The 11,896-nt window shown below is 44.1% G+C and overlaps 1 protein-coding gene across 3 annotated transcripts in view; it reads right to left on the bottom strand.

Moving 5' to 3' along the window:
* Positions 1-1,106: 1,106 nt before the first annotated feature.
* The window catches only part of LOC101034871 (NIPA-like protein 3), a 52,628-nt gene continuing 41,838 nt past the window's right edge, over positions 1,107-11,896 (bottom strand). For all 3 annotated transcript variants that reach the window (XM_074380291.1, XM_010345438.3, XM_074380292.1), the window contains 2 exons: positions 9,739-9,833; positions 1,107-5,089 (listed from right to left, as the gene is read on the bottom strand). In XM_074380291.1, the coding sequence (XP_074236392.1) occupies positions 4,890-5,089; positions 9,739-9,833 (295 nt within the window). In that variant the 3' untranslated portion in view covers positions 1,107-4,889. The remainder of the gene's footprint in view (positions 5,090-9,738; positions 9,834-11,896) is intronic.

The following is an 11,896-nucleotide window of genomic DNA, read 5'->3' as shown; positions in this document are numbered from 1 at the left end:
TTTGGAGATAGGGTCTTTCTCTGTTGCCTAGGCTGGAGTGCAGAGATGCAACCCTTGTTCACTGCAGCCTCCATCTCCTGGGCTCAAGCAGTCCTCTTGCCTCAGCCTCCTGAGTAGCTGGGACTATAGTCACACACCAACCAGGCCTGCTAATTTTTATTTTTATTTTTTTAGTAGAGATGGGGTCTTGCTCTGTTGTGCAGGCTGGTCTCAAAGTCCTGAGCTCAAGTGATCCTCCCACCTTGGCCTCCTAAAGTGTTGGCATTACAGGCATGAGCCACCATGCCCAGCCAGTCTCAGTTTCTTCATCTGTAAAATGAAGATAAGATTAAAATTTACCTCATGGAACTGTTATAAAGGAGAAATGAGATGTAAATATGAGGTCTTAATATTTCATGTAGCATAAAGTGCTTAATATACAAGTATATATAAATGACTGCATTTTTGTGACTGTACAAATAAATATACTGGTACCATACTACACCTGCCTTTGTAAATTGGATACTCAGAATGAAGAGGCATATGTGCTTAGAAATACTTAAAGTGTTCATTATATAATTTAAAAAAGAATAAAGAGAAAAAAACCAGTTTCAATATAATACAATGTCCTGATGGGATGCTCAATATAGTTCCAAGACTTTACATCTAACTCATCCGATCCCTAAAACAATCCATAATAATGCTGTTATTCTTGTTTCACAGATGAGGCACAAAGAGGTTAAGAAACTTGCCCAGTGCTACACAGCTAACAAGTGAGAGAGCCAGGAATCAAACACAAGCAGTGTAGACAGAGAATCTGTGCTTTTAACCACAGTGAGGGTCACCAGCAAAGCTCAAGTCAGCCTCAACTGCAATTATGGGCATCTCTAGATCTGTACTGTTAATATACAAGCTACACATGGAAATGTAATTAGATGAAATTAAACATTCAGTTCCTCGGTTGCACTAGCCACATTTAGTGTTCAACAGCCACATGTGGATAGTGGTTACCGTATTGGGCAGCACAGACATAGAACACTTCTGTTATCACAGAAAATTCTACTAGACAGTACTGTTCTAGATAATTCTCGGAAGTAGCAACTAAACATAAGACACGAACTCAGCTGTCACTGCATGGATTTTTTAATTAAATACCACTTCATAATGTTATTCGCACCTAGTACTTTTTTTTTTTTTTTTTTTGAAAAATAAGACATGCCATATTAGTCGGGAAGTTAACAAAATATAAGCATCCGCACAGAATATATTTCATGGTGATTTCATTTACACAGCTTCTCATAGAAACACACAAATAACCTTTTTCCTGCCTATTGGCCAGTGTTGGAACAGATTTGGAATTCACACGGAAAGCTGCAGGGCTGGTTCTCTAACACTAGCCTGATGGAGTCTTGTATCTGCACAGCGCCATTGAACTGGTTGATTTCCACTAGAAAAGCAATGGGGAGTCAGCCCTCCCTTCTCCACCCAGCATCCAACTCCAAACTGCAAACTGCATAACCTGAAGCCTGATATGATGGCAACTGAAGTGTAAACCCAAGTTTGGTGACCTTGCTTTAGGTACCTGGGCTGCTCGGAAGGAGATTCAGGTGTGATATTTAACATCGCTTGGAGCATTCAAAAGGGCTCGGGGAAGTCAGAGCCGTGAGTAGTGGAAATCTGATGCCTGGGCACGCCTGGTTCCCAGGCATCCCTTCCCCTCCTAACAGCCAGTGCTGCGTATGGCCATCAGCAGACAGTCCATTTATACCACAGGACAAAGACTGGGAGGAACCAGCCCAAGAGAGATGATGGCTCCACATCAGCTGTTCTTCCTGACTACTCAAGTGACCTGTGCGTGACTTCCACTCAGGAACCCACCATGTAACTTTCTGCTTGGCCCTTTCATGGCTCAGCTTTGTGGGATGATGCCACTGCCCCAGACCCGAAGGCAAGGGAGCTTCCCAGGCCGCAGCAGCAGTTTCTGGGTGGCGCTGTCCCCATGATCTGCAGCAGACCTGAAATTACAAAGCACTTCATTCATTCACTTATCTCAAGAAAGCTGGCTCCAAGGCTAAAAGGCTCATACCAAAAAAAAAAAAAAAAAAAAAAGGGAAGGAAGGGGGAAGAATAAGTAGTTGGGGAACACATATATGCCCAAATTATTACTGATCACCTGGGTTTGGCACATCTAAATAGCCTCCCTGCTCATCTTCTCTTTCTCCCTCCTGCCCCCACTCCCAGCTTTAGAAAAATCACTTGGGCAAGGAGGAATATATAAATAGCAGTGAAAACTGATTTTAATTTCCACTTCGTGTTTTTTGGTCTTGCAGGCTTGAAGAAGGTAACTTATTCCCCCTTCTGATTCTTCCTCCATGCTGAATAAGCCCTCCTTTTCAATCAGTGCTGATCCTGCCCTTCTCTTCCTTATGAACCATCAATGGCTCCCATGTCCTCTAAGATACACTTTAAACTCCTTAGCCAGGTATTCACGATCCTCCATGATTTGACCTCTACTGCCTTATTATTATTATTATTATTATTATTATTATTATTATTATTTTTGAGACAGGGTCTTATTGTCATCCAGGTTGGAGTGCAGTGGTGTGATCATGGTTTATTGTAGCCTTGACTTCCTGGGCTCCAGCAATCCTCCCACCTCAGCCTCCTGAGTAGCTGGGATCACAGGCATGTACCACCACACCCAGTTTTTTTTTTTTTTTTTTTTTTTAATTTTTAGTAGAGACCAGGTCTTGCTGTTACTGAGGCTGATATCAAACCTCTGGGCTCAAGTGATCCTCCAGCCTTGGCCTGCCAAAGTGCTGGGATTACAGGCGTGAGCCACTGTGCCCAGCTTCTACTACTTAGCTGTGAAGCCCGTCTCCCACCACCTTCCCTGGATCTCCCCTCTTTGCCCAGCTCCTCTGATCTCTGTGCCTTTGCCAATGCTGGCCCCTCTGCCTCGGGGGTGATCGCCCTATTTTCATATGCTTTGTGCAAATCTTAGATTTGCCACCCATCTATGAGTGGGGCCAAAATAATCTCCACTTCTGAATACCCCTTTGGGCCCAGGGTCTGACCTTTAGCAGGGTCTCCATCACTGTCGTTTTCTGTGGCCCACAACTGCACTTCACACCCCTCAGAGATTCCTGGGTATTTGTGGCTCCCTCTTCTGGCCTGGAGGGCAGGAACTATGTCTTGTGTTTATAGCTTTGGCCTTTCAAATGCTTAACACATAGTAAATGCCTTATAAATATTGAATTGAGTTGATACCCACCCTGAGGAAAAGCCCACTGTCTGTTGCTGCCTTAGGCAGTTAAGACACGATACAGAAGTGGTTATCACAGGCAACAGAGGTCAGTTTTTGAAGTCAAGGTACTAAATCAGTATTAAGCAAAATCAATAAAGATAAGTGACCTATCAACACTGGTCTATTAACACTGTTATCACGCCTGTTAAAGGCTGTTTAGGGAAGTGGTGAGTGTAGCTCTAAGAAATGCCATAGATCCTATGGGGATTATTTAACCTGCCAAAGGAAGCCTAGAGAGGAAACTTTCTAGTGAGGGTGCATGGAGCCCTGGGGGTTTTAGCAGAACATGTTTTTAAATTATTAAGCTTTCCAGGTGTGAAATCTCAAGACTGTAGCATCGCATCAGAATCACTGGTGGTACCAGATAAGAATGCAGACACTTGAGCCCCACTCCAGTCCCACTTAGAGTGTCTGCAGTTGGGGTGCACGAATCTGCATTTTACATACATGCCTAGGGGATCCTTATGCCCATTAAAGTTTGCAAACCTTTATCTGCCCCTCTCAAAAGTATACCATCAGTCTAGGGGAAGACAGTCAAATTTATATGCAGCCAGAAAGAAAGCAACAGCCCTGTTTTTGAGGATGCTTGCTTCTCCCAGACATACATGCATGGGGATGAGGACCCAGAGTCTCTATTGATTACAAGGAAACTAACCAGTAACTTGAGCTTAACTTGTGACTCTGTAATGGAGAGATAAGATGACAGGTGAAGAGGCTGTCTGTGAAATGGGCATCCCCATCTTTCCAGGGGCACTGGTATGCAGGAAACAAGTAAGACATAAAACGGCCATATTTTCTACCTATTCTTTTTTAAGTGGTGCAATCACCTTTTGTAAGAGTAAGGGGGACTTTTTCTTCCTTAATGGACTGAAGCAACATCGCCCTCTCCTATCCTCCTATTCTTTCCCTTCTAACTTTCTAATTCCATTAGGGGCCGGGGGCAGACAAACAAGTAGTCCTCACAGGACCACAACCAAATTAGCTTTCAGAGTAGATGCAATTTAAATATATCAAGCACATCTTCCCTAGAAGGGCACAGATGATTGGAAGGCAGGTGTACATTTCTGAAACACAAACGTCAGAACCTTCCACCCAGGGTTGGTCCAGCCTATCACGTGAAGGTGACAGGAAGGCTGTCACAGATACGGCATCAGGAGTGTGACAGGGAGAGATCAGGCATGCACATGAGGTGGAGAAAGAAGAGATTTAAGGTGTCTAACCTTTCCCTGGATTTGAGAATTAACAGCAGATTCTCTGCCTTGTTTTAGCTCTGAAGCTAAGCAACCTTTGGTCGCTGTTGGAGGAAGCTCAGTTACCATCCTCAAGGATGATAGAAAGGCTTTCCAAATCCCACTGGGCTAATCCAGCAGAGGCTGAATTCCATCCTGCCCACCTGGAATACTGCTTCCATCCCCCACCCTCATCATTTGAAATTTCCAAGACCAAGATAACGCATCCATTGCCAGAGACAAAGGCTTTCTGAGATCATCCTCCGTAGATTCTCGGTTAAAAACAAAATGAGACGAAAAAGGCAAGTTTTAGGATTCAGGGTTGAACCGCTGTCGGCCTGGTGGGAACAGTTATAAATCAAGGAAGCCAAGTCTCATTCCTTCTTGGTGTGCTCTAGGACTCGGTAGGGGACCCCAGAGGCACTTCTGGAGCCGTGCTCTTCTTGCATGACTGGCAGCGTGGCAGGAGCGTAGATCTCAGAAATGTTGTCGTTGTTTTCCAGAGCCCCATAAGAAAAAGAAGCTTTGAGGTCAGGCTGGACAGTCATCCCTTTATCATGCATGTTCTGCATACCTGAAATGAAATCCATTTTCCCCACATCATTACACGTGGTAAGGGGGCCAAGGGGGCCGCTTCTCCCTCTACCCCACCACACACTAATTATAGTGCTCAGCAGCTAATCATGTGCATTGTCAATTTCCTGAATGCTTTAGATTTAAAAGAGAACAACCACAAATATACACTGGAACTATTATGGTTGCTAAGCAACAAGGGATGAATCTTCAGGAAATAGGCACATAGACCAGCTGCTGTCAGAAGGAACCCTCAGTTGGCCTGAAGTGAGGTGGGAATGTTGGTGTGGGCCCCAGGTGGAGTGGAACGAGCACTGTGCTTCGAACGTGGTAGATGCCAACACTTCACTGCTGAATTAAATCAGGATCCAGGAAACTTCATCAAGGAAAGAGGGTAATTTTTGTGTCATAGGCACCTGAGGGTGACAGATGCATCACGATGCCCAGAGGGAGCATCTTGGCCTTTAACATTAATGTCCTGGCCCACATAGAGGGGAAGGTGAGATTTGCTTATTGTTACTTCTGGGTACTTGGACGAGCGATTCCCATTTACATTTGAGGGCAAAGCCTTTAATCTGTAATTCCTTTATCCTACAATTCCCCTAGTCAGGTCGGGAGGGATGTGGTTACTTTTTTTTTTTTTTTTTTTTTTTAGACAGGGTCTTGCTCTGTTGCCCAGGCTGGAGTGCAGTGGAGTGATCTTGGCTCACTGCAGCCTCAACCTCTGGGGCTCAAGCGATCCTCCCACATCAACCTCCTGAGTGGCTGGTACTACAGGTGCATGCCACCATGCCTGGCTAAGTTTTGTGGTTTTTTGGTAGAGATGGAGTTTCACCATGTTGCCCAGGCTGGTTTCAAACTTCTGGGCTGAAGTGATCTGCTTGCCCTGGACTCCCAAAGTGGAGGGATTACAGGTGTGAACCATTCAGGTTACTTTTGAGGACAACTTTTTCTGCAGGGAATTAAGACTCTTCAAATTCTGCCTTCAGGTTGAGCCATAAGAAATTGAATGCAATGAAACTGTGATGATAATAACCGTTGACATCTAACTGCTTAATGTGCCCTGGGCACTGGGCTAAAGCACTTTCTTTTTCTTTTTTTGAGGTACAGCCTATGTTTCCCAGGCTAGTCTTGAACACCTGGAGCTCAAATGATCCTCCTGCCTCTGTCTTCCAAGCAGCTGAGATTACAGGTGCCTGTCCTCAGGGAAGCGATTTGGCTTAGCAGGTCTGGTTTCACTTTTGGATTCTGTCAATGCCCCCCAGCCAAAGACCAACAGGAATACACCTCTAGTCTAACAAATGTGGGTTTACTGACACATCGCAGTGACTGGGCTAAGCACTTTAAATGTCACAGTAACAATAATGGCAATAATGACAATGGCTTATGTGTATTGAGTATTTAGGTGGTGGCAGATACTGTTCTAAGTAGCTATAAAGTTCTATCTCATTTAATCCCCAGGATGACTGATAAGGAAAATGAAGCAGCAGAAATGAAGCGTGTAATTTGCCTGAAATCACACAGCTAGTAAGGAAATAGGCGCACAGACCGGCTGCTGTCAGGAGGAACCCTCAGTTTAATGCCATTTAATGTAGGGGTATGCCTGGGTTCAAACTCAGGGGGTTTAAACTCAGAAGTCCATACTCTGAACTGAATGCTGTGTGGCTTCTCTATATACCTGTGCTTAATCCCCAAACAATCCTATGACAGAGATGAACTATGGTCCTCATTTCCTGGATAAGAAGAGATTCAGAGAGGTAAAGTAACTTGCCCAAGGTCACACAGCTAATGAGACAGAGATGGGATCTGACAGCAGAGCCTGTGCTCTTATTCACTCTGCAAATGGCCTGGGAAGACTGAGTCTGTGAAAGGCCCTTTGGCTCCCTATTGCATAAGACTTAGCTGATGGTTCTTTGAAGGGCACAGTTTAAGAGGCCGTGATTTAGATTTTGGGGGAGGGCAGAAGAGGGAAATGGAAGAGCGGAGGAGGTACCTGTCCTCAGGGAAGAGAGTTGGCTTAACAGGCCTGGTTTAGTTTTTGGATTTTATCAATGCCCTCCAGCCAAAGACCAACAGAAATACATCTCTAGTTTAACAAATGTGGCTTTACTGACACATTGCAATGAGAGAGGTGTACACGGCAGGGAACCATGAGCCATCTGAGTAAGAGGGTGTTAGAAAGGAGTTACTGTGGGGTTGGCTTGGACTAGGTGATTCTGGGGAGGACTCAAGGAAATGAGGCTTTGCTTTGGATTGGATGCTGTCAGGAAGCAGGCCTAACTCTGTAACTGGGGATCTTAGTTCTTATCTAGAAGACGACTAGATTGAAGCTAAAGCTGTGGCTGGTAAAAAAGCAGCAGTCTCTCCCATTAGGAGAGGGATGTTTGGTGTTTTTCATAATTTGGACAATGTCTGTTTTTTGTCTATGTTTAGACAGGATAGCAGAGTAGTACTGTTTGTGTTCTTTATTTATTTCTTTTTAATTTTAGGAAAAAGCCCTTTTCTTTCCATTCCACCTGCTTGTGTCCTGATCCATCACAGCTGCAGGGTGGCCTTGTCTGCCGCTGTTCTGTGAAATTGTTTCTGTTCTACAGGAGAGGGCCAGGCTAGCTCCTGGAGGTCAGGGGCTGTGTTTTTTCCCCTCATTTTTAAGAAGTCTTTCAGGTGCTTGAATTACTTAAAGGCTCTCCAAATTGTGATGTAGTAAATTTCTGGAATTTTAATATGTCTTGAACAGCAGTTGTCAGTTGTGAAGATACAAATCTAAGTAAACAAAAGGCAAGGTCCTAATACTGACCAGGGAAACCAAGTGGCTGGAAACGCACCTCTGTTTAGGCTGAGACTTGTTTAGCAGTTTATCCTGCATGTTCTGCCTGCCACCAGGTCAAAGAAGTGTGTGAAACTTCCAAAGGTTTTTAAAGCAAAAGGGAAGTGAAACCAAATATAAGCAGGCATCTACCATGTCCCAGACACCGTGCAAGAGGCCCTTTACACATGTGAGCACTAGCCTGAAAGAAGGAACCCCAGTTACAAGTGAGGACGAGAGGCCTTGGGGGGCCACGCAGCAGGATGGCAGAGTTGGGATTTGAATCCAGGTCATCTGAACTCCAAGCCCACTCTCTTCATAGTACAGAACACCTACCATCGGAAGGGTCCTGACAAGCCACTGCAAGGGCAGGGTCTCCCTGTTTCAGTATCTGACTTCCCACTGGTCACAAGGTACAAAGAGAAAGCTGGGAGCCACACCCACAAACAGACCACAGAATGTTGATATCTAACATTACCTTAGGTTACCTTCTATTTTCCACCAGAAAATACATCTGTATATATATATATACAAATACTGATATTGATATATACACATACATAGTTTATAAACACACAGACACACGTATACATACACATACTTGCACACACAGAGTTGACACCTCACCTATCTGGAATTCAGCTATCCAGCGCCCTCATCTATCCGGAACACAGCCGAGAAACAAGGAAGTTAGCAAAAAAGGAATCTGAGCAGCCAGATTAGACGTTTAAATAGTTCATGCAACCAAAGCTCATGCACTTAACTCCTAGGAGAAACCTTAGGCCCCCAACTCAGAGCTCCTACATTTTGACTTTATTTGTAATTTGAACAAGTTGGGTCGAATGAACACACTCACATGGAGTTGCTATACTTGGGCAGGCTGTTAACAGCAAGGACAGACAACAGCTTAATAACAAGAAAGGAGGAGGAACTAATATAAAAAGTAGACACATAAACCCTGGGGCCATTTAATGTAGGGGCACACCAGTCAGCTCTGAGAACACACCTCCACCACAGCGTTACAGCATGAAAACCTCTCGAGTAGGCAGTACTCTAGACCGTCAATGTGTTTATGTTTTGTTCATTAGATTGTGTTCATGAAGGACAGGAGATTATGTTTTAGAGAGAGTTCCGTCTTGTATAAATAAAATAAAAATGTTAAGTGTGAAAGCTGATGGTCACCAGCAACCTATAGAGTCTAGGTCAGCAAATCTGAGGTTGGTCCAGTGTCTTAACTTTTCTAATCAGAATCCCGTTAGGCTAGACAGGCACTCTCCAGTCCTCCACAGGCTCCACCACTCCCTGCCGGGCAGTATTTGGCTGATTCACATGTTTATGTTACTGTCAGGGCTTACAGACGTTTAAATTTGTGTTTCTCTGTATGAATCTTTAGCTTACTAGGAAATTAGGCTTTCCAGAAAGATCCACTGGCTGTGGCATCCAGGGAATGAGATTATAGTATTTTAATTTCATTCAACTTATTTTCTTTCCTCTCTCTGATCATTTCATTCCAACTAGATGAATGGATTTTTCCATCTGCAGGCATGAAGCCTGGGGCTGCAGATCCTAATTATATTGAGTATGAATCAGAATTTTCTTTAAAAGATCCCCAAATAGACACGGAACTGGCAAGATGTGCTCAAAACCAACCCGAGGTGCCTCAGCCATTGCCTACCCTTTTGCACAAGATTAAAAAAACAGAAAGAAAGAAAAGGAAAAAAGACAGTGAGAGAACAGTCACACGATAAAGGCACGGCACAGCAGTTGGTTGTCTCTTTTTAAACAGGAAGTAGCAGTCATTCTATATGGATGGTCAGCTGGACCCACGGGGGCTTTAACCTTACCTGGCATGGCATCCATGGAAATATAGGGCTCAAATGGAATGGCCTTCTTTCTGTTACGTGTGATTAAGAAGACGCCCAAAAATGCGATGAGGCACCTGAGGAATGGAGATAAGACAGGAAGAGAAATAAGGCCAGGAGCAAGGTCAAGAAGGGATATTTTCAGGCTCAGGTGATGCGAAAGAGAAAGAGGTAAAAAGGCTTGCAGGCTGCGGAGGAGGGCTCACCGCCCCAGGAGCAGGGAGAGGCTGCCAGCCTGGGATCAGCAGGGGCAGTTGCAAGTTGAATAACAATAGCTGGAGTGGCCTCACATGCCCTACACTTGCCATGAGCTGTAATCAGAATAAATTAGACTCTCCTAGGCAAGCTTCTCATGGTTCTTTACTGCCATTCAATCAGGATTCTCTGAATCTTGCCTTAAAAAAAAATTTTTTTTAAATTAAAGTCATTCATTTCAATCACTACTAAAGTACAGATAATAAAATCAATAAAAATTGGAAAGTCCCTATACTCCTGGTCTCACTCAGCCAGGTAGGTGTGTAGCCTTCCAGGGTATTTTTGTTTTGTTTTGTTTTTTTCCTTCTTCCTATAGCTTATACAAACAAACATACTTTCTAAAAATTATGATATAATTTACAAGCAGTAAAATGCACAAACCCTAGATGTCCAGCTGAATGAATTTTGCTTGTGGAATCATCACCCAGGTCAAGACAGAAAATTCTTCCATCCTCCTCAGAAAGGTTTCCTGGGCCCTTTCCATTTCATGCCAGCCCTTCCCGAGATACTACTATCCTGACTTCTTTCACCATGGATAAAATTAGTCTGTCCTTTAATTCATGTAAGTTAAATCATACAGTATATACTCTTTTATGTCTGGTTTCTTTCATTTGATGAAGTGTTAAGATTCATCTTCTTTATTGTATGTATTCATTTTTTCTTTTTCTTTTTTTAATTGAGATGGAGTCTTGCTCTGTCACCCAGACTGGAGTGCAGTAGCCCGATCTCAGCTCACTGCAACCTCTGCCTCCTGGGTCCAAGCAATTCTCCTGCCTCAGCCTCCTGAGTAGCTGGGATTACAGGCGCGAGCCACCATGCCTGGCTAAGTTGAGATGGGGTTTGCCATGTTGGCCAGGCTAGTCTTGAACTCCTGACCTCAAGTGATCCACCCGCCCTGGCCTCCTAAAGTGTGGGGGTTAAAGGGATGAGCCATCGCACCCGGCCTATAGTTCATTATTTTTAATTGTTATGTAGAACTCACTGTCTGAATACACTATGTTTTGTCTACTCTCCTGTTGGTAGACATTTGAGTTGTTTCCAGTTTGGAAATAAAGCTACTATATCAATACTCATGTGCAAGTCATTTTGTCAAAAGATGCTGATATGGTTTGGCTGTGTCCCCACTCAAATCTCATCTTGAATCGTAGTTCCCATAATCCCCATGTGTCATGGGAGGGACCTGCTGGCAGGTAACTGAATCATGGGGGCAGTTACCCCGTGCTGTTCTCATGATAGTGAATTCTCACTAGATCTGATGCTTTTATAAGGGGCTTTTCCCCCTTTGCTTGGTACTTCCCTCCTTCCTGTCACCATGTGAAGGAGGATGTGTTTGCTTCCCCTTCCACCATAATTGTAAGTTTCCTGAGGCCTCCCCAGCCATGCTGAACTGTGAGTCAATTAAACCTCTTCTCTTTATAAATTACCCAGTCTTGGGTATGTCTTTATTAGCAGCGTGAGAATGGACTAATATAGATATACTCTTTCTTTTGGGTGAAAATCTAGAAGTGAAATTGCTGGATCATAGGGTAAGGCCACAGCCACATTTTCTTTCTTTCTTTCTTCCTTTCTTTTTTTTTTTTTTTTTTTTGAGACAGAGTTACACTCTCGTTGCCCAGGCTGGAGTGCAATGGCACAATCTCAGCTCACTGCAACCTCTACCTCTGGGGTTCAAGTGATTCTCCTGCCTCAGCCTCCCAAGCAGCTGGGATTACAGGCACCTGCTACCATACCTGGATGATATTTTTGTATTTTTATTAGGGGTGGGGTTTCGTCACGTTGGCCAGGCTAGTTTCAAACTCCTGACCTCAGGTGATCCAACAGCCTCGGCCTCCTACAGAATGGCCTCAAATTTTCTGTGTCAGCCCCTACAGAATGGCCTCAAATT

This window comes from Saimiri boliviensis, chromosome 11, assembly GCF_048565385.1.
Source record: "Saimiri boliviensis isolate mSaiBol1 chromosome 11, mSaiBol1.pri, whole genome shotgun sequence".
Lineage (NCBI taxonomy): Eukaryota > Metazoa > Chordata > Mammalia > Primates > Cebidae > Saimiri > Saimiri boliviensis.
This window is presented reverse-complemented; position numbering and strand designations above follow the sequence as displayed.